At 42.7% G+C, this 26307-nt stretch overlaps 1 protein-coding gene across 5 annotated transcripts in view; it reads right to left on the reverse strand.

Annotated features, from left to right (window-relative positions):
* The window catches only part of TNKS (tankyrase), a 253487-nt gene that overhangs the window by 99145 nt on the left and 128035 nt on the right, over positions 1-26307 (reverse strand). For all 5 annotated transcript variants that reach the window (XM_075862262.1, XM_075862280.1, XM_075862253.1 and 2 more), the window contains 2 exons: positions 18976-19070; positions 9567-9633 (listed from right to left, as the gene is read on the reverse strand). In XM_075862262.1, coding sequence (XP_075718377.1) covers positions 9567-9633; positions 18976-19070 — 162 coding nt within the window. The remainder of the gene's footprint in view (positions 1-9566; positions 9634-18975; positions 19071-26307) is intronic.

Below are 26307 nucleotides of genomic sequence, written 5' to 3' on the forward strand. Positions count from 1 at the left end.
ATTCTGGTAACAGGTTCCCTTTAAAGGCACTGTTCACATTTGCATTGTGTTTTCTGCTAATCTGTTATAGGAATAGAGAAAACGGAAAATAGCAATTAGACCTACCGGTAATTGTATTTCCAGGAATCCATCATGACAGCACTACAGGAGGTTGCCCTATTGACCTCTGTAGGGACAGGAAGACAGAGAGGTTAAAAGGCCCCTCCCACCACCCACTTGCCAGTGTTTTTCAATTACTACACCAGGATGGATGCAACCCTATTTTATTTCTAGGGATAATAACTGACATGCTAAATGCACAAATCAGAATTCAATAAGGGAGGGATGTAATGGTGCTGTCATGATGGATTCCTGGAAATACAATTACCGGTAGGTCTAATTGCTATTTTCCAGTAGATCCCTCATGACAGCACTACAGGAGCAATACCAGATTATAATGCTCAGGGCGGGACTATGGATTGAAGGACTTTCCGTCCAAAACTTAAATCCGTATCGGACAGAACATCGAGCCTATAATGTTTGCAAAACGTATGATGGCTTGACCAAGTGGCAGCTCTGCAGATTTGGTCCATAGAGGCTTCTCTTCTTTCTGCCCAGGATGCCGAAACTGCCCTAGTTGAATAGGCTTTGATGCCTTGTGGGGCACATAGTCCTTGGGACTTGTAGGCTTCTTGTATGGTGGTTTTTACCCATCTCGCTAGAGAGCCTTTTGAGGCTTTCTTTCCTCTATTCTTTCCCCCAAACAGGACAAATAGATTTTTATCTGGTCTCCAGGAGGAGGTTCTATCCAGATACTGAAGAATTGTTCGCCTGACATCCAGGCAATGGAATTTTTCTTCTTGTTGGTTTTTTGGATCTGGATAAAAGGAAGGTAGAATTATTTCTTGTTCTCTATGGAAAGCAGTAGATACCTTTGGAATAAAGGAAGGGTCCAGCTTTAGGATGATCTTATCCTCTTGTACTTTTAGGTACGGTTCTATGACTGACAGAGATTGGATTTCTCCAATCCTTCTTGCTGAATAGCAACTAAGAATGCAGCTTTTAGAGTTAAAAAATGCATACTAATTGTGTCGAGCGGCTCAAAGGGGGGCTCACAAAGAGTCGTTAACACCACATTCAAATCCCAGGTAGGAACTGATTTCTTTAGGGAAGGTTTCAGTTTAGAGACCGCTTGGGTGAATCTTCTGATCCACCGATGTTCAGCCAGAGGAGTATTAAAAAAATGACCTAAGGCTGAAATCTGTACTTTTAAGGTACTAGGGCTAAGCCCTTTCTTGAATCCCGATTGTAAAAAATCTAGGATTTTCGCAATGTTGGGAGAAAAGGGGTCTGGTCCTGGGTTTTCATGCCAGGAACAGAATTTCTCCCAAATTTTTATAGATTTTAGAGGTAACTTCTTTATGACTTGATAAGATAGTTGAAATTACCTCATCTGACAGACCGTGGTTCCTCAAGATCTGCCTTTCAGGATCCAGGCTGACAATTTCAGAGTTTCTATTCCCTGAAAGAATAAGGGACTCTGGGAGAGAAGATTCTCCTTGACCGGGAGCATGATAGGGTCTTCCAACGCTAGGTATTTTACGATTGGAAACCAACTTCTTTTTGGCCAATAGGGAAGACTAATGATGAGCTTTGTCAAATCTTCCTGGATTTTTCTTAATACCATTGGTATTAGAGGAAACGGAGGAAAGGCATAGGCCAGATCCATGTCCCAGGGTTGGGACAATGCATCTACTCCCAATGGGTTGTCTCTGAGATTTAGGGAGAAGAATGTCTCTACTTGAGAGTTTTTCCTCATGGCAAACAGGTCTATTTGTGGATAACCCCAATTTCGGGTTAGGGACAGAAAGACTTCCCTGTTTAGGGACCATTCTCCAGGGTCTACTTTTTCCCGAATCAGGAAATCTGCTGATAGGTTCTCTGAGCCTTTTAGGTGGACTGCAGAGACTGATAGGACATTTTCTTCTGCCCAACTGAAAATTTGTGTAGAGAGGGCCTGAAGAAGAGTGTGTCTTGTTCCCCCTTGATGGCGAAGAAAGGACACTGCTGTCGTGTTGTCCGATAAAATTCTTATATGCTTCCCTTTTATGATGGGTGAAGCTCTTATAAGTGTCTCCCATACGGCTTAGTTCTTTGAAGTTTGAGGACATCATCTTCATTTGAACAGGCCATGTGCCCTGAAAGTGCTTGTCTTGGATTACCGACCCCCAGCCGTGTTTGCTGGCATCTGTGGTAATCACTACATAAGGAGAAGTTCTCCAGGGGACTCCCTTGTCTATGTTGTTTGTGCAGAGCCACCACAGGAGGGATGATTTCACAGTCTCGGAAATATGAATTTTTGAATTCAGGGAGTTTTGTTTTCGATCCCACTGGGACAAGATCAGATTCTGTAAGGGTCTGGAGTGAAATTGGCTCCATGGAATAGATTGGATGCAAGACGTCACCATTCCCAACATTCGCATACATTCCCTTATGGAACAGGCGTCTTTCCCCCAAAATTTCCTTACTTCTGCCAGTAGGAGTATTTGTTTCTCTCTTGGGAGGAAGGAATGTTGAAGGGAGGAGTCCAGCAGTACTCCTAAGAAGACCTTCTGTTTCTGGGGAGGAAGACTCGACTTCTGAAAGTTGATTATCCATCCCAATTCCTGTAGTAGGGAAAGAACCTGTGACCGATGACTGACTAAGATAGCCGGAGTATCTGCCGTCAACAAGAAGTCGTCTAGATATGGGATAATTACTATACCTTGACTTCTTATGAATGCCATGATCTCTGCCATAATTTTTGTAAAAATTCTGGGGGCGGAGGAAATGCCGAAGGGGAGGCAGACAAACTGGAAGTGGAGAATGGAAGGACCGTCCTGAATTGCGAATCTGAGGAATCTCTGGTACGCGGGGTGGATAGGAACGTGATAATACGCATCCTTTAAATCGATCGTACACATTGATGCCTCTTCCCTTATTAGGGGAATCGTTGATCTGATAGACTCCATCTTGAATTTTCGATATTTCACCCATCTGTTTAGGACCTTCAGGTTGATTATTGTCCTGTAGGAACCGTTTGGCTTTTTGACTAAGAAGATTTTTGAATAGTGGCCTTTGCATATTTCGTTGTGGGGAACTGGAGAAATGGCTCTCAATTTGAGTAGTTTCTGGACGTCCTGGATAAGGATCTGATGAAGGTCTTTTGCTTGGTACTGGGTTATTAGAAATTTCTCCGGAGGAATGGAGGAAAATTATATTTTGTACCCTTCTTCCATGATCTTTAGTACCCAGGGGTTCTGGGTTATTCTCGACCATTTGGGATCAAATTGTAGGAGTCTTCCTCCTATGCTCTTGGCGTCATTGCTTTGAGGGCTGGAATGAATTATTTGGGTTAAGGAGATATCCTCGACCCCTTTTTCCCTTGGGTTAACTCCAGCGACCGGACTTCCCTTTCCCGCTGTAGTTCTGTAAGGTAGGATCCCTCTGTTGGCGAAATCTTCCAAACTGAGGGGGTTTTTTTGGTTTCTCTTCAGGAAACCCCTTTTTCCTATCTGTTGCACTCTCCAGCATGTTATCGAGGAGAGGACCGAACATCAGAGACCCTGTAAACGGGATAGAACACAATTTGTTCTTGGACTTCGTATCTCCTGACCACATTTTGAGCCATAATGCTCTTCTAGCAGCATTTGAGAGAGCCCCATTCCTGGCAGCAAATCTAATAGATTCCGCTGAAGCGTCTACCAAGAATCCGGTTGCCATTTTTAGTAAAGGTAGAGATTCTAATAGATCTTGTCGTGATGTCTTCATCATCAAATGGGTCTCTAGCTGGTTTAGCCATATAAACATTGCTCTTGCTACTGATGTGGCCGCGATATTAGTTGAGATCAAGGCAGAGGAAGATTCCCACGCTCTTTTCAGTAGTCCGTCTGCCTTTCGGTCCATGGCGTCCCTCAACTGCGAGGAATCTTCAAATGAGATTGCGTTTTTTTTAGCAACCCTGGCTACTGGGACATCTACTTTTGGGATCACATCCCAAGGCTTAGTGTCCTCTGGATCAAAGAGAAGTCTGTTTTTAAAATCTCTTGAAATGAAGAGCCTTTTTTCTGAATCTTCCCATTCAGTTGTCACCATTCTTTTGAGATTTTCGTTTACCGGAAAAACCCTTGTTTTCTTTTCCGTTAGACCTCCAAACATCTCATCCTGGATGGTATGTGGTTGGTCTTCTTCGGGAATATCCATGGTTTCCCGTATTGCTTGAATTAAGGTATCCGACATCTCGGAAGAGAAGAAGAATTTTTATCTCTTGAGTGGAAGAAGTTGAAGGCAAGAGTTCCTCTCCTTCTTCTAACTCACCCTCCGATAGGTAATAACACTCCTGCTCAGAGTCAGACACCTGAGAAGGAGGACAATATTTTTGATCCACTTCAATCCGTGGTCTTTTTGCCCGGGAGTGTGAGGGAGTTTCTTGCGGAGGGGCGAGGGAGGCTACTGACTGACCCACTTCTTCACGAATCATAGCCCTAAGTTCAGACATGAACGTTGGTTGTTCCTCCTTTAGTATTTTTGCAATACAATCCTGACACAATTGTTTCCTATGGGACTCTGGCAATTTTTTTGCACAAGTCGCACATTTTTTAACCTTCTTTTTATCAGTTTGTCTCTGAGAGGAATCTTTTTCCTAGAGAAAACAGAAGGTAGGTAAAGTATGGTGTACATACATAAGGGGTCATAACCCTTCCCCAAGGGTGAGACTCACGTGACCCTAGGACATATCTGGAATTCCATCAGGACGAGGAAGTTCCATACCGCGACAGGTAACAGGCAATGCAATATGCAATCCACAAAAATAATCCAAGTTAGAGTTATCAGCTCTAACTACATACCTGTGCGTGTCCCTTTAAATGCGGGCGTTTTGAATTTCCCGCCTTCCAAGATGGCCGCGGACCGGAAGTAGCCCGACGTCATTTCCGGTCGGCTATTCGTCTCCAGCATGTTTTCCTTTGGAGTGCAGCCGCCATCGCTATGCGGTGCAGCGAGGATCCCTGCCGGTGTGTCCACGTTTATGGAGCTGCCGGTCCTCGCCTGGTCCGCGGCCAGGCCGAAGCCTGCTTGGGAAACCCCAGCCCCCACACACTACCCGAACCCTGCCTAGGATTCCTCCGGTAGGTGTCTCAGAGTGGGAGCTAAGGGACCTCTCGTTCGAGGGGTGTTAGCCTGGGCTTTAGGGGGAAGAGAAGGGGGAGTGCACGGACCCCCCGATCTTGCCCCCTGCCCGAGTTTCTTTCCTGCAGTAACACAGGAGCGACGTCTCTCTGCTCCTGACCCTGTGGGGACAGGAAGAACACTGGCAAGTGGGTGGTCGGAGGGGCCTTTTAACCTCTGTCTTCCTGTCCCTACAGAGGTCAATAGGGCAACCTCCTGTCATGAGGGACGTACTGGAAAAAGAGTTTACGTCAACGAAGGGAACGTCTTCTATTGGTATCAGTTATTCATTACATTTACCTACTGCATAGGCGCATTACTTCCTACATCCCAAAAAAACACAAAATAAATAAAATACAGAAAACGACAGATGCATTAAAAAACGGAGTATAACAGATGCCAAACTGAAATGGAAGGCAAAGCTTTCCGTCTGTTGTTCAACGGAAAATGCGCTTCCAGCATTTTTGTTGTTCTGCTCCCCTGACTGAGCGGAACAGAATGCCGAACACAGATGTGAACAGGGCCTTCGTTTAACTTCCGTTTGTTTCAGTTAGGCATGCATTTTGCTTAAATTTCCGTTAAATTTGACGGATCTGTTAAAAAAAACAAAAACGGAAAAGCCAATACATATGTGAACAAAACTTAAGGGCCTGTTCACATCTGTGTCGGTGTTTCCGTTGCTCTGCTCCATCAGAGGAGCAAAACAGCGAAAATACCGGAAGCGCTGATTCAGTTGCATGACCGACACCATCGGTGCCCGACAAAACCAATTGACTTTAATGAGTTCAGTCGTTTCCTTCATGGGGCTGTCGCTTTGCTGGAAACAATGCAGCCTGCTGCGCTATTGTTTCCAGTATTTTGGGCTGGATCTGAGATAAAGGCTCCTAACGCAGCCGCCAACGAAGATGTAAACAGGCCCTAAGTCTGAAGTGTCGGAGTATAGCCACCTCCCCCAGGCACCAGGGAAATAGACCGAAAAATTTATTTATTACAAAAAAAACAAACAGATGACACAATTTTTTGGGGGTTTTTCTGGCGTCCATCAGGCGCTAAAAAGTACATGTTCATCTTATTCTATTGGTTGAAATGATTACAGCGATACCACATTTATATGTTTTTTTTTTAATTTTACCACTTCTATAAATAAAAAAAACTATTTGCTAAAAATAAATTGGTTTGTGACGCCATATTCTGAGAGCCATAACTTTTTTATTTTTCCATTGATTGAGCGCTATTAGGGCTTATTTGTGGCAGGGCGAGCTTTAGTTTTTATTGGTACCATTTCGGGGTACATGTGACTTTTTGATCACATTTAATTTTTTTGGAGAGCTAAGTTGAGCAAAACAGGAATTTGGGTGGGTATATATATATATATATATATATATATATATATATACATACACACACACATACTTTTTTTTTTCATTACGGTTTTCAGCGAGCAGGTTAAATAACACTATATTGTAGTAGATTGGGGCGGTCCCCTCTCATAGCTCATCGGCGCTCCACAACGCTATCAGGACTGACTTCCCTCTCCCTCTGTTAAGCCCTGCCTGTAAAAATTACTGTACACTTCAATACATTAGTATTGCAGTGTATTGTACCAGCTGCTGTATTGTCCCCTAGGAGGGGCTAATAAAGTGTGTAAAAAAAAAAAAAAAAGTGAGTTTTTAGTAGTGAAAAAATAAAAATATTAAAAAGTTCAAAAAAATAAAAATAAAAATAACCTTTTCCCATTTCTCCTCTAAAGTAATAAAAATAAATATAAAAAGTAAGCAAAATTGGTATTGCTGCGTCCGTAAAAGTCTTTATTACAATATAGGGTTATTTGATGAGCACGGTGAACGCCGTACAAAATTCAAACAGCCAAAACCGCTCCTCAAGGAATTTATCTAGGGGTATAGTTAGCACTTTGACCCCACAGGTATTTTGCTATATTTATTGGAGTTAGTCTGTGAAAATTAAAATCTACTTTTTTTCTGAAATAAGACATTTTTAATATTTACAAGGAATAAAGAAGAAAATTCACCCCAACATTTGTAAAGCATCTTCTCCCGATTACGGAAATACCCCATATGTGGTAATAAACTGCTGTTTGGACCCACGGCAGGCCTCAGAAAGGAGCGCCATTTGGATTTTAGAGCGCAGATTTTGCTGGATTGGTTTTTAGTGCCATGTCACGATTGCAACCCCTTGGAGAGAACAAAACAGTGGAAACCCCCCAAAAGTGACCCCATTTTGGAAACTAGACCCCTCAAGGAATTTTTCTAGGGATATAGTGAGCATTTATACCACACAGGTCTTTTGCAGAATTTAGTAGAATTAGGCCATGAAAATGAATATAAACATTTTTGTCCACTAAAATGTTGAATTTTTTCATTTTCACAAGGGATAAAGGAGAAAAAGTCGCCCTAAATTTGTAACGCAATCTCTCCAGAGTATGACAATACCCCACATGTGGTAATAATTTATTTTTTTAATAGAAATTAATTAACCTTTGCAGGACTGATCCTTTTTTGCTATTCCATTTTAGTTTTTCACTCCACGCTTTCCAAACGCCATAACTTTTTTATTTTTCCATGAATTGAGCGGTGTGAGGGCTTATTTTTGGCAGGACGAGCTGTAGTTTTTATTGGTACCATTTTTTGGTAGATGCAAATTTTTGATCACTTTTTATTTAGAGCTTTGGTGGCCAAAAACAGTGATTTTGGCGGTTTAAATTCTTAATTTCTTACGGCGTTCATAATGCGCTATAAATGACAATTTTACTTTATTTTGCGGGTCGGTAAGATTACGGCGATACCATATGTATATAGTTTTTTTTATGTTTTGCAGCGTTTGCACAATAAAATCACTTCTTTATAAAATAATTTATTTTCTGTCACCATATTCTGAGAGCCGTAACTTTTATTTTTCAGTCAAAAAAGCTGTGTAAGGGCTTGTTTTTTGCAGGATGGGTTGTAGTTTTTATTGGTATTATTTTCGGGTACATGCGACTTTTTGATCACTTTTTACTCTATATTTTGGGAGGGGTGGTGACCAAAAAATAGTGATTCTGGCATTGATTTTAGATCGTTTTTTTTTTGCGGAGTTCACCGTGCGGTAAAAATAACATTATAGTTTTATATATTGGGTTGTTACGAACGCGGTGATACCAAATATGTGTACTGTTTAACGGTTTCATTTTTTTCCTATAATAAGAGACTTATTTTAGGGAAAAAAAATATATCTTTTATTTTTACACTTTTGTAAAACATTTTTATTAACTTTTTTTTATTTCTTTACTTTTTACACTCTCTTTTTTTACCTGCAGCTCTGATCGCTGCTAGAATACATTACACTACCTTGGTAGTGTAATGTATTCCAACTGTCAGTGTGACGTCACAGTCACTCTGACAGTTAGTCTACGAGGACCAGCCAGAGGCTGATCCTCATAGGCTTGCATACATGGCAGACCCGGGGGCTGTTGTCTGGCCCCCGGGTGCCATCACAAGCATCAGCAGCCCCCACAATTGCATGGGGGCTGCTGATGTGCTACAAACCCTGTACATGCGGAGTTCGCAAGCGAGCCCCGCATGTAACGGGTTAACTGCCGAAATCAGCAGCAATGAGCCGCTGATCGGCAACTAGTGGAGTGTCAGCCGTCAGGGACAGCTGACCTCACGGTTCACGATGCACACTGTCGCCGACACTGTCATCGACAATGTGCATCGCGAACGGCAGTGACGTCCTGTCACTCTGACAGGAAGTCTATCAGGAAGTCTATCAGGAAGCTGATCCTGATAAGCTTCCGTACATGGCAGACACGGAGGCCATTACTTGGCCTCCGATCGCCATGCTAGCTATCTGCAAACCTCACAATTTCATAGTGGGGTCTGCCGATGAGCTAGAAACGCCTGAATGCGGTGATTGCAATCGATCACCGCAATCAAGGGGTTAATTGCCGGAATCAGCGGAAATAAGCCGCTGATCGGCATACAGTGGAGTGTCAGCTGTCAGGGACAGCTGGCCTCCCGGTTGCCGGTGCACACTGTCGCCGACAGTGTGCACCGGGAACCACGCAGTAACTGTACGTCCCTGTGCCTTAAGACACTGGCCACATGGACGTACAGTTGCGTCCTGGTGCGCCTAGGGGTTAAGGTTGAATTCACACGTGCTGGTGTTTTACTTCAAACTACTGCGATTTTTCGATGTGGTTCTTGGCTGGACGGTTATAGCTATAGTTATCAGCATGTGACGGGTTTACAACCCTTTGGAAAATTACTACATGCAAACACAATAGTAATACACATCATCATCAATTATCAGATTGTAAAACGGATGTTTGAGGAACCGTGCAAATTCCACAGTATTAGGCCATTTACATTACAACAGCCACCTACCTTAAGTAATAATTCTGTTACTTCAAAGTGTCCGTAGGAACAAGCATTATGCAGGGGCACTAGCCCACTATAAAAGGAGGGGGAAAAAAATATGAGTGAGTACAGCATACTAATAAAAGTACAATAAGAGAAATGTATTTATGAAAAAGTCAGCATCGCATGTAGCTACTGAAATCCAAGCACATTAGGCCTAGTTCACACTAAGTTTTCGGAAGGAAGGTTTTGACATGGAAACTGCGGAATCAGCGCCAAAAAAACGTCCTTGGAGTTTTTTCCGTGGGGGCCCTTAGCAGTGCGCGGTAAAATAAAGCGGCAAGCTCTTTCTTGCCGCGGTTAAGCCTCTGACTTCCCATTGAAATCAATGGATGGCAGAGAAAAAAAATTTCACAGCATTTATTGACTGCAGCACTCAATTGTCACAGGCGAAAAACGCTGCAAAATTTGCGACAAGAAATTGCAGACAGGTCAAAATTTGCCTAAAAAGAAAACTCCGCGTCAACCGAGCCTTATAGTCTCATCAAAATAAACGGAACTGCAGCCATCACAGCTTGGAGATATGGAAATCTCTGAGCCAAGTCAAAGGGGCACATTACTCAGTGGTGGGGTCCGTGAGCTGGTTAAATGACAAGTCAGAAAATGGGTAAATAAGGGGATACACATTAGTCTTAAACTCTTGGTGGAGTCTTCATAAAAAGATAAATTACTTTACAGCAGGAAATCGACAACCGGCTTCATTTGCTACCATTAGGGTAAGAAAACAAGGAACAGCAGCTGCACGTGGCCAAAATCACACCCACATGTGGTGGCAATTATTATTTTTTTTCTTTAGTCCCAGACAACCCCTTTATAGAAGCTGTCTTTTCTGCCTGACAAAATAAAAGAAATTGCAAATGCATTATTTTCGTTCAGTAATACAAAAAAAACAACAAAAAAACGTGCTTAGCATATCAACGACCATTTACAATCAACAACCGGAAAAATCCAACAAGTCAAATTGAGTCCAAGACAGACAGACTTCGAGGGTTGGTCCTAGTCTAACATGATCGCTCATTACACGGAAAGACACCGAACAATGGACAACAGTTCTTTAACAGGTTCCCGACCGCTGGCCGTATTTATACGGCCAGCGGTCAGGGTCTCTGAAGTCCGCCGTATAGACTAATTACGGCGGCACTTCAGAGACTGTGCACGCGCGATCGCGTGCACACAGCTCTATGCCCTGGCTGTTGCTAACAGCCATGGGCACTGGGCAGAATGTCAGGGGCCAATCTTATAGCCCCTGAACATGTGATCGCTGTGACAACCAGTCACAGCGATCACATGCATTTCTGCATATAAAACAGTGTGCACGCGATCGTGTGCACACAGCCCTGTGCCCACGCTGTTACCAACAGCTCTGGGCACTGGGCAGAGTATCAGGGACCAATCTGATGGTCCCTGAACATGTGGTCGCTGTGAAAACCTATCACAGCGACCACATTTGTTTTATTTTGACTTTTCTGGCAGTAAATCTCCTGCCTCTTTTCTTCTCCTCAAACATTGTTTCAGTTTGAGGAGAAGAAGAGACTCGGGAGAATTGCTGCCAGAAGATTACAGTTACAGTTACACAAAAATACAGTTACACTATAAAACATTCTCTGTATAGATGTATTTCTATCTATCTATACAATCTATCTATCCATCTATCTTATTTTCTATATATCTACCTTTCTTTCTTTTATTCTATTAGAATAGGCAGGTAGGGAGTATATAATTATATATATATCCACATATATATAATATATATAGCAATAGCGGTTTATTTTTTTGTTAGCGGTAGTGTAGATATATATAGCAGTTAGTTTGTGTGTTTTATAAAAAAAAAAAAAAAAATTGGTTTAGTTAGTGTTAGTTACGTTATGGCGAGGAAGTTGTTTAGCGCCGAGGAGGCATACGCCATGCTGTGGTCTGAGTGGGAGACCGCATCAGAGATGGCGTCCGAGATGGAACCTGTTTTGGGCAGTGACGATGACAGTGTCACTTCAGGTTCATCTTCAGGGGACGTTGTCCCTGATGCAGTTGAAACTGCAGAACATGAAAGCGCAGGGCCAAGTAGCGCTGTAGCACGGGACAGCCTGGTCCCTCCAGTCCAGGCTCTTGTATGGGCACCTGCCCCATCTTTTGGGCCTAAAATCCACGGATTTACTGCCACTCCTGGCATAACCGTGGACAATACAAATTTTGTCCAAATGGATTACTTCCGTTATAAATAAATGGACGACATCCTAAATCAGATTGTCCACGAAACAAATTTATATGCCACTCAATATATAAGGCAGAAACCTTCATCCACCCATGCCAGAGATTGGACGCCCACCAATTTGCAGGAGTTAAAAAAATTTTTGGGGCTCACCCTAAATATGGGTATTGTCAAAAAGCCCTCCATTAGGTCTTACTGGTCAACAAGACCCGCACAAGCCACCCCAGTATATTCTGCAGTAATACCCAGGTCTCGTTATGAGACAATAATGAGGTTCCTACACTTCAATGACAACGCACAGGCCCCCCCAAGTACCGATGCAAACCGGGATCGGTTGTTCAAAATTAGACCGCTAATAAATTCCCTGAATAATTTATTTCTGCAACTCTACACCCCTGAGCAGAATGTAAGTGTGGACGAATCCCTCCTCAACTTTCATGGCAGACTTAGCTTTCGCCAATATCTACCTTCCAAAAAGGCAAGATATGGCGTTAAAGAGGCTCTGTCACCAGATTTTGAAACCCCTATCTGCTATTGCAGCAGATAGGCGCTGCAATGTAGATTACAGTAACGTTTTTATTTTTAAAAAACGAGCATTTTTGGCCAAGTTATGGCCATTTTCGTATTTATGCAAATGAGGCTTGCAAAAGTACAACTGGGCGTGTTGAAAAGTAAAAGTACAACTGGGCGTGTATTATGTGCGTACATCGGGGCGTGTTTACTACTTTTACTAGCTGGGCGTTGTGTATAGAAGTGTCATCCATTTCTCTTCACAACGCCCAGCTTCTGGCAGTGCAGCACTGTGACGTCACTCACAGGTCCTGCATCGTGTCGGCACCAGAGGCTACAGATGATTCTGCAGCAGCATCAGCGTTTGCAGGTAAGTCGATGTAGCTACTTACCTGCAAATGCTGATGCTGCTGCAGAATCAAGTGTAGCCTCTGGTGCCGACACGATGCAGGACCTGTGAGTGACGTCACAGTGCTGCACTGCCAGAAGCTGGGCGTTGTGAAGAGAAGTGGATGATACTTCTCATCAGAAAGCCCAGCTAGTAATAGTAGTAAACACGCCCCGATGTACGCACATAATACACGCCCAGTTGTACTTTTACTTTTCAACACGCCCAGTTGTACTTTTGCAAGCCTCATTTGCATAAATACGAAAATGGTCATAACTTGGCCAAAAATGCTCGTTTTTTAAAAATAAAAACGTTACTGTAATCTACATTGCAGCGCCGATCTGCTGCAATAGCAGATAGGGGCTGCAAAATCTGGTGACAGAGCCTCTTTTAAGCTTTACAAATTGTGTGAAAGCGGGTCAGGATATACCACCGCCTTCAGGATTTATGAAGGGCGGGACCGCACAATAAATGTTCCTGGATGCCCCCCTGATCTTTCCACCAGCAGTAAGATCGTGTGGGAGATAATGCAGCCTCTGCTTCACAAGGGGTACCACCTGTACTGTGATAATTTTTATTCTAGTGTGCCCCTGTTTAGGCATTTGCATGCTGCAAGGACTGGGGCATGTGGTACCATGCGCAAAAACCGAATTGGTTTTCCACAGCAATTAGTGGGGAAGCGCATGGTAAAGGGGGACTCCTGTGCTTATGCATCTGAGGAATTGCTGGCGGTCAAGTTCAGGGATCGCAAAGATGTGTATGTGCCAAGCACGATTCATACCGCAGGAACAGTGGCAGTGAGGGAAAGAGGGGCAACATCGGACAAGCACAAACCAGTGAGCGTGTCCGAATATAACAAGTACATGGGGGGGGGGGGGATTTAAGCGACCAGGTTTTACAGCCCTATTTAGTAAAACGCAAAACTAAAACCTGGTACAAAAAAGTGGCCATTTATTTGTTACAGGTGGCCATCCACAACTCATTTGTGCTCTACAAAAAAAACAGAGGCAGAGACACATACCTGGATTTCCAGGAAAAAATTATTGAAGGCCTCATTTTTGATGTTCAGGACACCCGAGAATGCCCCCAGTCTGAGGATGTCACGCGACTGAAAGACACTTCATCAGTCGGATTCCCCCAACACCAACCAGAAGCAACCCTCAGAAAAAGTGCCGCGTCTGCAGAAAAGACGGGCACCGCAAAGATTCCCGATATTTCTGTCCCTCACAACCAGGCCTGTGCATTGAGCCATGTTTTAAAAAATACCACACTGTTCTGAATTATTAGATTTTAGTTAATTCGTTGAAAATATATTTGCCCTACATTACGTTTTTATTTTTCCCCTGATTTTACTCCAAGGGTGAGGGAGGGAATGGGTGGGGGGTGGATGTCATGTTTGCATATTCTCTAAAGTTCATCTGCTGGAGAGCTCCATTTGCATAAACCTGCAATTTCTTATTTTAGAAAACCCAAAAAAATAAATTCCCATTATACCCCTAGATGAATATTTTGGGATTTCTGCTTCAAGAGCAGATATTTTGGAAGTGTTATAGAAACTCTGTTGAGTTTTGTAAAACCAGCTTTGAAAAAAAGCGATTTGTGAAATAAGCTTCTTCTATCGTCCGCCCTCCTACATCTCTATGTGATAATAAGGCACACATATTTGGTATCCCCATGCACAGGAGAAGTGGAAGAATGTGAAAGGAGATGAATTTTGTCCGTGGTCTATACCGTGTGTGAAAAATGCTATCATAAACTGACGCAATTGCTAAAAAAGCGCTGATTTTATTTTGATCCATCTTATTCAAGAAACTTTCAGAAGAAAACTGGACTTGCTAAAAATATGATAAACCCCTTGAAGGAAACCTTGTGGGGTCTACTTGTGTGAATGAAGTCATTTATGGGGTGATTCTAATGTTTCAGCAGCATTAGGCCCCCCAGAAAACAGTATGCGGCTATAAAATCAAGTGCAGAATTCCTGGACCAAAAAGCCTCCTTTTATGCCAAGCCCTGGCACATGCCCGCACAGTGAATAAGGCACACATATTTGGTATCCCCATGCACGGGAGAAGTGGAAGAATGTGAAAGGAGATTAATTTTGTCCGTGGTCCATACCGTGTGTGAAAAATGCTAGCCTAAACTGACGCATTTGCTAAATTCTTGCATTTTTTTCCAATTTTGCCCACTTTAGAGAAAAAAATAAAAATTATATATACTGACAAATGCCACTAAAACAAAGCCCTATCTGTCCTTTAAAAAGAGTGTAAAATTCAAAGATGAACTTTATTCACCTGCAGAGTTATAGTCATCTAAAGAAGCGCATAGCAAAATTGTGAAATTTGCTCTGGTCATTTAGCTGTAAAACAGCCTAGTCCTTAACCGGTTAAATTTGTTGTTTCGGATGATCTAAATTACTCGTGTGTCCGGCCACCTTTACCATAAAGCGGACCGTACATGAGATTATGAATGATTGTGACAGACTCCAATAAAAGCAAGATATCTGTCGAAAAGCTGATCTGCTATGTAGGATTTTTCGGTCATTGTCGGGTACAGTTGTTGGAATGTCGATTATGCCAAACGATAGATCTGCATCCCAGCAAAAGTAGCCCAGACAAGGCCTCGGATCAAAATAGAGATCGATCAGCGATTTGACATTTTAACTTATAGCATGTCATCCAAAACCTCATCCATCACGACCGACCATGAACGGCTGTCGAAAAACACGAATGAACGGTTGGAGGTCAAGACGGATTTGTAACCCAGAATGTCAACATTCACTGAAAATTGTGACGAATTGAAACGCAAAGTGTATAATAGGGTTAGGTAATGCGAAGGATGCTGAGAAATTATCACTGTCCATAAGGATTTACGGAGCTTAAAAATTGAAGTAACGCTTTTGTGAGTAACATAAATAGTGCTACTATTTTCCTTCAGTAAAAGACAATGAAAATCACTAAAACCTGTGACTTTCAAAAGACCTTTTATGTTTTAATTAGGGGGAAAAAAAAAGCGTCTCAGTCTAGCCTTATCCAAATTCTGGCCATACACAACATATCGATCGGCCATGCAAGAGCTGGCCAAGCATGCATATCTTTTTTACTTTAAACACTTCTGGCAGCAGTTTCACTCATGCAAGAATATAGGATACAGCTTGTTGAAATCTAACATGCCCAATCCTTAGTTTCCCTGACATTTGCTGTCAGGGGGCAGCCGGAAGAGTCCCATACACATTACACTGAAGACAACTCTTGTAAAAATGTGGGTATTTACTGAAATTGAACTATGTAACGTTGTGACTGACATTAGTGACATTAGTGACAAACATCACCCAATAAGACTGGATGGTCAGTTTGTCAAGGTTTACATTCTTAGTGCATTACATTTTGCTTTTGTATGCATTCTGAGAAATATCGTATGATACAGTATGTAGGTGACGCATTCATAACTAACAGTTATGTATTTGTATTTTATCTTTTACCACAGGAAAAAGAACCTTCCAGATTGACGGAACAGAAAGGTTTCTGGGTAATTTGGAAAATTACATATCAGGAAAGAGTTACATTTAGATTATTTTCTATTGCAATCAATGGGTTAATAAGGATGGTAATGTTTAGAAATGTCAAAATGCAATACTAAACAAAAATAAAAACGGGTCATTACTGAATAACTACATATAGCTTAACCACGCAGCTCATTCAGAAGATTTAGGGGCATTATTCTGTGAATGGGGCCCGCTATAGGGGCAGCCGACTGTGTAGGGGTGGCCCCCGCTATAGGGGCAGCCGACTGTAAGGGGGGCCCCCGCTATAGGGGCAGCCGACTGTGTAAGGGGGGCCCCCGCTATAGGGGCAGCCGACTGTGTAAGGGGGGCCCCCGCTATAGGGGCAGCCGACTGTGTAAGGGGGGCCCCCGCTATAGGGGCAGCCGACGGTGTAGGGAGGCCCTATAGGGGCAGCCGACGGTGTAGGGAGGCCCTATAGGGGCAGCCGACGGTGTAGGGAGGCCCTATAGGGGCAGCCGACGGTGTAGGGAGGCCCTATAGGGGCAGCCGACGGTGTAGGGAGGCCCTATAGGGGCAGCCGACGGTGTAGGGAGGCCCTATAGGGGCAGCCGACGGTGTAGGGAGGCCCTATAGGGGCAGCCGACGGTGTAGGGAGGCCCTATAGGGGCAGCCGACGGTGTAGGGAGGCCCTATAGGGGCAGCCGACGGTGTAGGGAGGCCCTATAGGGGCAGCCGACGGTGTAGGGAGGCCCTATAGGGGCAGCCGACGGTGTAGGGAGGCCCTATAGGGGCAGCCGACGGTGTAGGGAGGCCCTATAGGGGCAGCCGACGGTGTAGGGAGGCCCTATAGGGGCAGCCGACGGTGTAGGGAGGCCCTATAGGGGCAGCCGACGGTGTAGGGAAGCCCTATAGGGGCAGCCGACGGTGTAGGGAGGCCCTATAGGGGCAGCCGACGGTGTAGGGAGGCCCTATAGGGGCAGCTGACGGTGTAGGGAAGCCCTATAGGGGCAGCAGACTGTGTAGGGAGGCCCTATAGGGGCATTCTACTGTGTAGGGAGGCACTATAGGGGCATTCTACTGTGTAGGGAGGCACTATAGGGGCATTCTACTGTGTAGGGAGGCACTATAGGGGCATTCTACTGTGTAGGGAGGCACTATAGGGGCATTCTACTGTGTAGGGAGGCACTATAGGGGCATTCTACTGTGTAGGGAGGCACTATAGGGGCAACATACTGTGTGGGGGCAGCTAAGGAGTTATTATACTTTGTGGGGGCAGCTAAGGAGTTATTATACTTTGTGGGGGGCCCATTCAGATTTGTTTCACCCCGTTCCCCCGTGCTAGACCCTTAGCGATAGCTCTGGACAGGTCGGGTCACATGACCCATCATCAGCGGCCATAGTCAGGCCTCGCCGATGAACAGCAGCAGGATACCTTAAGCTCACCCCCTTCCTTGACTGAACAATTATCGTTGTTTTCGATGTTGCAGGGACTTCTTTTCAAATGGAGCCAAGTACCAGGATCTAGCTACGAATGATGTTGACATACGTCAGACTAAATTAAGCATTTCAGGACCAGACTAATTTTAGTTTTTATGCTTTTGTTTTTCCCTCCCCGCCTTCTAGTCATAACTCGTTGACACAGCCATATGAGGGCTTACTTTTTGCGGGACAAATTGTACTTTTTAATGGCACTATTAAATATTGTGTGTGATATACTGGGAAGATGGGAAAAGAATTCAGAAAGGGGTGAAATTGATCAAAACCGCAGTTCCGCCATTTTCTTATGGGTTTCATTTTGACAGTGTTTTCTGTATGGTGAAAATGACGTTTCCTTTATTCGGCGATTTGAATTTGTTTATACTGTGTAGGGAGGCACTACAGGGGAATTATATATTTTCTTTAAACTTTTTTTATTACTAATTTTTAGCCCCCCTAGGGGGCTTTAACCTGCCACGGAGTCAGAGCTCATTAGCAATATTCCTATAACAGGCCTGTGAGCATTCAGAAGGATCCCGGCTGCCATTGGGGTCGGTCACCTGTGTGTTCCTAAGTGAAAATGAAAAGTAAAAAAAACCCTCAGATGCCAGTGGTCACATCTGACCACGACATCTGTGGGGTTAAATGATTGCAATTAGAGAGGTCTCTGATCGAAGGCACTGCCGTTTAAATAACCCTCTCCCGTCGTAAATAGCCAGTCTAGCGACGGGAGAGGTATAAGCGAAGTACGGGGTCCCAAACAAAAGTGGTACCCGGCCTCAGAAAATTTGGGAACCACTGCATTTAACTGCCCAAGTGCTATGAAGATTCTTGTCAGTGTTCGATAATTGTGAACTCCTTTCCTGTCTGCCCGTTTTATTTCATAGTACTAGACATACCAAGCTACAATTAGTAATGCAGGCATACTATAGATTTAGCGCTGTACTTCTGTCAGATGGCGCTACAAGACGTCAAACTGGCCCAGAATTAGAAAAGTAATTGGCAAAAAATCTTCATTGGCTTATAAGGGATGACCTGACAAGTAATAAGAAAGCTATACTTAATTTGCCTGTTTAAGATGATTAAGGTTAAAGGGCTTCATAAATAAAGGCTCTTCCACTAGTTTTGATAAATTGAGCAGGGATTTGTTGACCACTAATACAAATCCCCATTATATGTTAACCCCTTGTAGAAAAAAAAAAAATAATGACAATTTGTGTTATCGGCTCTTTAAATATAAATATAGTCTTACAGTGTATAATCAAACTTGACCGTATATCTGGCTTGTACTCACCCTTTATCCTTCGCATGTACATCGGCACCATGTTGAAGAAGCAGTTGGACGATTCGGACTCTATTGTATCCAGCTGCCAAGTGTAACGGTGTAGACTAGAGGGAAAGGTTGCATAATGAAAATATGAATGTGTAACGGCTTATATATGATTAACTAAAATGTTATTACATGCTAAGCAAATATAACAGGTTTGTGGAAGAATTACATTTCAAAAAGTAATCCATTGATCAGTCACACCAGCAATTCTTACTGTGTAGGTCTAGTGGATATTAACCCCTTCCCGCTCCTGGACGTACTATTAGGTCATGGCAGCTGTATCGTTCGCGCTCCATGACCTAATAGTACGTCTCGGGAGTAACGGCCGTTTCGGCCGTCCTCCCGACACATACAGGAGCTGTGTCCCCGCTGATTAACCCCTTAAAAGCCGCGTTCTATAGAGATTGCGGCTTTTTAGGGGTTAAGCTGCCATTGCCGGCCTGCTACACGATAGCGGCCGGCGATGGTGACTATGGCAACCGGACACCAAACAATGGCATCCGGCTATGCCATAGACGGAAGCCTAGTGGGTCCTGACAAAGTCAGGACCCACTATGCTTGCTGTCAGTGAGTAGCTGACAGCTCTAATACACTACGCATTTAGTGCAGTGTATTTGCCCTCAAGTCCCCTAGTGGGACAAAGTAATAAAGTTTAAAAAAAGTAAAAAAAAGATGTGTAAAAATAATAAAATTAAACTTTTATAAGTATTAAAAGTAAAAATCCCCCTTTTTACCTTATCAGTGCTTTATTATTAATAAAAATATATAAACAAACAAACTAAACATAATTGGTATCGCCGCGTCCGTAACGGCCTGAACTACAAAATTATTTCGTTATTTATCCCGCACGGTGAACGCCGTAAAAGAAAATAATAATAAACCGTACCAGAATCACAATTGTTTGGTCACTTCAACTCCCAAAAAATAGAATAAAAAGAGATCAAAAAGTCGCATGTACCTAAAAATGGTACTGATCGAAACTACAGTTCGTTACGCAAAAAATAAGTCCTCGCACGGCTTTATTGATGGAAAAATAAAAACGTTCTGGCTTAGAATAAGGCAACACAAAAAGTGAATGATTGTTTACAAAACGTATTTTATTGTGCAAACGCCATAAGACATAAAAAAAACTATAAACATCTGGTATCGCTGTAATCGTATCGCCCCGCAGAATAAAGTGAATATGTCATTTATAGCGCACAGTGAACGCAGTAAAAAAAATAGAATAAAAAAACAATAGTAGAATTGCTGTATTTTAGTCACCACGCCACCTAAAAATAGAATATAAACTGATCAAAAAGCTGCATGCACCCCAAGAAAACTACAATGGATTCCTCAAGGGGTCTAGTTTCCAAATTGGGGGTCACTTTTGGGGGGTTTCCAATGTTTTGGCACCACAAGACCTCTTCAAACCGGACATGGTGCCTAATAAAAAAGTGGCCTCAAAATCCACTAGGTGCTCCTTTGCTTCGGAGGCCGGTGCTTCAGTCCATTACCGCACTAGGGCCACATGTGGGATATTTCTCAAAACTGCAGAATCTGGGCAATAAGTATTGAGTTGCGTTTCACTGATAAATCCTTTTGTGTTATAAAAAAAATGGTATAAAGAGGATTTTCTGACAAAAAAAAAATATGTAAATTTCACCTCTACTTTGCTCTAAATTTCTATGAAACACAAAGGGTTGATAAACTTTCTAAATGCTGTTGTGAATACTTTGAGGGGTCTAGTTTCTAAAATGGGGTGTTTGATAGGGGTTTCTAATATATGGGCCCCTCAAAGCAACTTCAGAACTGAACTGGAACCTAAAAAAATAAATAAATTAGGCAATACTTCGCTTCTTACATTATACTGATAAGGAGCCGTGCCCACCCCGAGATGACCCCAGTTTTGACCGATTGTATAAACGGAAACCCCTATTAGACAGTTTCAGTGCCCGGTTTTCCCAAGCATACACCCCCGAGAAGTGTATTTCTATAGAGGAGTCCCTGGTACATTTTAAAGGGAGGGTTCAATTCCGCGAGTACCTGCCGGGTAAGCAGGCAAGGTATGGCGTGAAGATGTATAAGCTGCGAGAGTGCATCGGGGTATACCTACAGATTTAGGATATATGAAGGAAAGGCCACTCCCAAACCAGACTGCATCCTGGACTACAATAGGTACATGGGAGGGATGGACTGGTCAGATCAAGTCCTGAAGCCCTACAGCGCCATGCGGTGTGGTATAAGAAGCTGGCCGTGCACATCATACAGATGGCATTGTACAATGCGTACGTGCTACGTCGATGTGCAGGCCAGAGGGGAACTTTCCTGGAATTTCAAGAGGTGATTATCAAGAACCTAATCTTTAGGGACCAAGCAGGGGGGGCACCCAGTACTTCTGGAAACGGGGCCACACGCATCGTACCAGGGCGGCAACACTTTCCAGGAGAAGTTCCCCAAACTGGCAGGGGAAAAAGTCAAAAGAGGTGCCAAGTCTGCTATAAGAGGGCGATAAGGGATGACACAATATATCAATGTGACACGTGTCCCAAATAACCAGAGCTCTGTATGAAAGTGTTTTAACATTTATCATACATCCCTTGGTTTATAATTTACCCCAATTTTACTTACCCTGATGTACTCCGCACAGCTTATCCCCCCTCGTCTTTCCCCTATGGGCCCTGCTGTGTGCCCAGGCAGCTGATAACAGCCACATGTAGGGTATTGCCATACCCGGGAGAACCCACATTACAGTTTATGGGATGTAGGTCTCCAGTCAAAATGCTCACTACACCTCTAGATGAATGCCTTAAGGGTGTCGTTTTTAAAACAGGGTCACTTCTTGGGGGTTTCAACTGTACTGGTACCTCAGGGGCATCTGCATACATGACTTCGCACTAGAAAATCCCCAGTAGGCCAAATGGTGGTCCTTTGCTTCTGAGCCCTCCCATGGGCCCAAACGGCAGTTAATCACCACAAATGGGGTATTGCGGCACTCAGAACAAATTGCGCAACAGAATGGGGTATTTTGTTTCTTGTGAAAATAAGAAATTTTCAGCCAAAACTACATATTATTTGAAAAAAAATAATTTTGTTTTAATTCCCAGCCCAATTCAAATAACTTCTGTGAAGAAACTATGGGGTCTAAATGGTCACATTACCCATAAATGAATTCCTTGAGGGGTGTAGTTTCCAAAATGGGGTCACTTCTGGTGGGTTTCCATTGCGTTGATACCTCTGAGGCTCTGCAAATGCGACATGGCACCCGAAAACCAATCCAGCAAAATCTGGACTCCAAAGAACACACAGCGCTCCTTTCCTTCTGAGCCCTCCCATGGGCCCAAACGGCAGTTTATCACCACAAATGGGGTATTGCCGCACTAAGGACAAATTGGGCAACAAAATGGGGTATTTTGTTCCCTGTGAAAATAAGAAATTTTGATCACAAATGACACCTTATTGGAAAAAAATTACATTTTTTTCATTTCACAGCCCAATTCAAATACGTGCTGTGAAAAAAACTGTGCAGTCAAAATGGTAACAACAATGATAAATGAATTCCTTGAGGGGTATAGTTTCCAAAATGGGGTCACTATTGGGGGATTCCTACTGTTTTGGCACCTCAACACCTTTTCAAACCTGGCATGCTGCCTAAAATATATTCTAATAAAAAAAGAGGCCTCAAAATGCACTAGGTGCTTCTTTGCTTCTAGGGCTTGTGTTTTATTCCACGAGCGGAGTAGAGCCACATGTGGGACATTTCTAAAAACTGCAGAATCTGGACAATACATATTTAGTAGGGTTTCTCTGGTAAAACCTTCTGTCTTACAGAAAAAAAATTGAATAAAAATTGAAATTCAGCAAGAAAAATTCAATTTGCAAATTTCACCTCCACTTTGCTTTAATTCCTGTGAAATGCCTGAAGGTTTAAAAAACTTTCTAAATGCTGTTTTGAATACTTTGAGGGGTCTGGTTTTTAAAATGGGGTGTTTTATGGGGGTTTCTAATACATAGGCCCCTCAAAGCCACTTCAGAACTGAACAGGTACCTTAAAAAAAAGGCTTTTGAAATTTTCTTAAAAATATGAGAAATTGCTGTTTATGTTCTAAGCCTTGTAACGTCCAAGAAAAATAAAAGAATGTTCAAAAAATGATGCCAATCTAAAGTAGACATATGGGAAATGTGAACTAGTAACTATTTTGGGTGGTATAACCGTCTGTTTTACAAGCAGATGCATTTAAATTCTGAAAAATGCTATTTTTTCAAAATTTTCTCTAAATTTTGCAATTTTTCACCAATAAACACTGAATATATCGACCAAATTTTACCACGAACATGAAGCCCAATGTGTCACAAGAAAACAAACTCAGAATCGCTTGGATAGGTTTAAGCATTCCGACGTTATTACCACATAAAGTGAAATATGTCAGATTTGAAAAATGGGCTCTGAGCCTTAAGGCCAAAACTAGGCTGCGTCCTTAAGGGGTTAAAATATATTTTCAATGACCTTTCCACTTCTAAAAACCAAAAATTCAAAAAGCTTTTCATAAGTGACCTGAAAAGGCATTGGTCCATCAGAATCGACATATCCACAGAATAGGTGATAACGGTCTGATCGCTGGCAGCCCCACCAATCGCAAGAACTTGGCATACCTTTAAAGAGGCTCTGTCACCAGATTTTGCAACCCCTATCTGCTATTGCAGCAGATAGGCGCTGCAATGTAGATTACAGTAACGTTTTTATTTTTAAAAAACGAGCATTTTTGGCCAAGTTATGACCATTTTTGTAATTATGCAAATGAGGCTTGCAAAAGTCCAAGTGGGTGTGTTTAAAAGTAAAAGTCCAAGTGGGCGTGTATTAGGTGCGTACATCGGGGCGTTTTTAATACTTTTACTAGCTGGGCGCTGTGAAGAGAAGTAACATCCTCTTCTCTTCAGAACGCCCAGCTTCTGACAGTGCAGATCTGTGACGTCACTCACAGGTCCTGCATCGTGACGGCCACATCGGCAGCAGAGGCTACAGTTGATTCTGCAGCAGCATCAGCGTTTGCAGGTAAGATCGACTTACCTGCAAACGCTGTTGCTGCTGCAGAATCAACTGTAGCCTCTGGTGCCGACACGATGCAGGACCTGTGAGTGACGTCACAGATCTGCACTGTCACAAGCTGGGCGTTCTGAAGAGAAGAGGATGTTACTTCTCATCAGAGCGCCCAGCTAGTGAAAGTATTAAAAACGCCCCGATGTACGCACATAATACACACCCACTTGGACTTTTACTTTTAAACACACCCACTTGGACTTTTGCAAGCCTCATTTGCATAACTACAAAAATGGTCATAACTTGGCCAAAAATGCTCGTTTTTTTAAAATAAAAACGTTACTGTAATCTACATTGCAGCGCCTATCTGCTGCAATAGCAGATAGGGGTTGCAAAATCTGGTGACAGAGCCTCTTTAACTCTCCAACTTATAACAAAATCAGTTAGGCGGCTGTATGTACACGTTTTTGCTGCACCAATGTTTGAGGTCACTATATTTTCTACTTGTCATTTTATACCTTAATTTCAATAATATTTTATATTCTGGTCTGTAGAAAGGGTAGAAAATCTTATATCAAAATGACATTTCTACCTCAGTAGGCATGAAAACAGTAGTTCTATTGTATGTGGGGGATTTTTACTTTTTTATGCAATAATGTATTACTACACCCACCAAGAATAGTATTGAGGGGAGGGGGGGGGTTGTACTTGCGTATATAGATGCAAGTTCTCAAGTAATCTGCCGCAAAATCTGCAACCATTGACACTGTTGCAGATCTTTACTTTTCTCAATGGGGAAAGTCTGCAACAAATTTGCAGCAGAAGTTGACAATTGTCATTTTCCACACAACTTTTCCGCAGCGTGTGGATGAGGTTTGCTAAAAACGTATATACTTTTTTGCTATTCTACTGTGGATTTTCCGCCCACAAATCAAGATAATAGATCTGCAGCAATTCCACTTTGTGTGAATGTTATCAAAGCAAATAAAGATTATTTACTGTATAATGAAACATTTTCTTTTTTTTCCAATATACTTTTCAGATGTTTTTGAGTTTGTGTGCACACATACCCTAAGAGGTTCACATTGTGCGTGGTTTTAGCATTTTTGTTGCGTTTTTAAACGCTGCCAAAAAAACGCAAGCGTTTTCAAAATACCTACGAGTTTTTACAGTCTTTTAGCTGCAAGCCTTCATTCACAACTCCGTGGGGACTCAGTTTGTGGGTTCAGTCACCTATGCTGTTAGGAGATAACTTTTAATCTTGAGACAGCCCCTTTAATTTAATGGTAATAGGCCTACAGTCAAAACACTTTTTAAAAAATGTGCCGTTATTTAAAGCGGATCTGTCACCACATTATAAGTGGCCTATATTGTACATGATGTGATCGGCGCTGTACTGTAGATTACAGCAGTGTTTTTTTAGTTAGAAAAAACGATCATTTTTGACGAAGTTATGACCTATATTAGCTTTATGCTAATGAGTTTCTCAATGGACAACTGGGCGTGTTTTACTATATGACCAAGTGGGCGTTGTACCAATCAGTGACCAGTCAGCGTCATACACTTCTCTCCATTCATTTACACTGCAGATAGCGATATAGTTATAGTGTGTTATGTGGCTGCACATAACGATATAACGTTACTGCAGTGTCCGGACAATGAATATACATTACCTCCAGCCCTGACGTGAGGTCTATTCAGAATCCTGACCACTTCTGCAGCGTCTCTGTGATTTATAGCATAGCAGGCGTAGTCTCGCAAGATTACGCTGTAAATTGTTATTCACAGAGAGATCTCGCTGTGCATCACAGAGAAGGGGTCAGGATTCTGAATACACATCACGTCCTGGCTGGAGGTAATGTAGATTCATTGTCAGGACACTGCAGTAATGTTATAGTGTGTGTATGAGGCTGAACATAGCGATATAGCTAGATCGCTATCTGCAGTGTAAATGAATGGAGAGAAGTGTATAACACTGATTGGTCAGCGTCATACACTCCTATGTACAATGCCCACTTGGTCATATAGTAAAACACGCCCAGTTGTCCATTGATTACTTACTATAATGTATAATTCACAGAAGGCAGAATAGTACAGACATTCATTTTATAGTGTGTAACAATCCGCAGCAGTTCTTCCTAATTTGATCCTTCATCAAAATACTTCTCATGAAATAGCTGAAGTTTGCTGGAATTTACAGTTTGGGGCTTTACAGGTTAAATTAATGAACATTACACATACAATATTACTCTTCCTGTGACAAGTTTTCTTTATGTTTT

Source organism: Rhinoderma darwinii, chromosome 1 (genome assembly GCF_050947455.1).
Source record: "Rhinoderma darwinii isolate aRhiDar2 chromosome 1, aRhiDar2.hap1, whole genome shotgun sequence".
Lineage (NCBI taxonomy): Eukaryota > Metazoa > Chordata > Amphibia > Anura > Rhinodermatidae > Rhinoderma > Rhinoderma darwinii.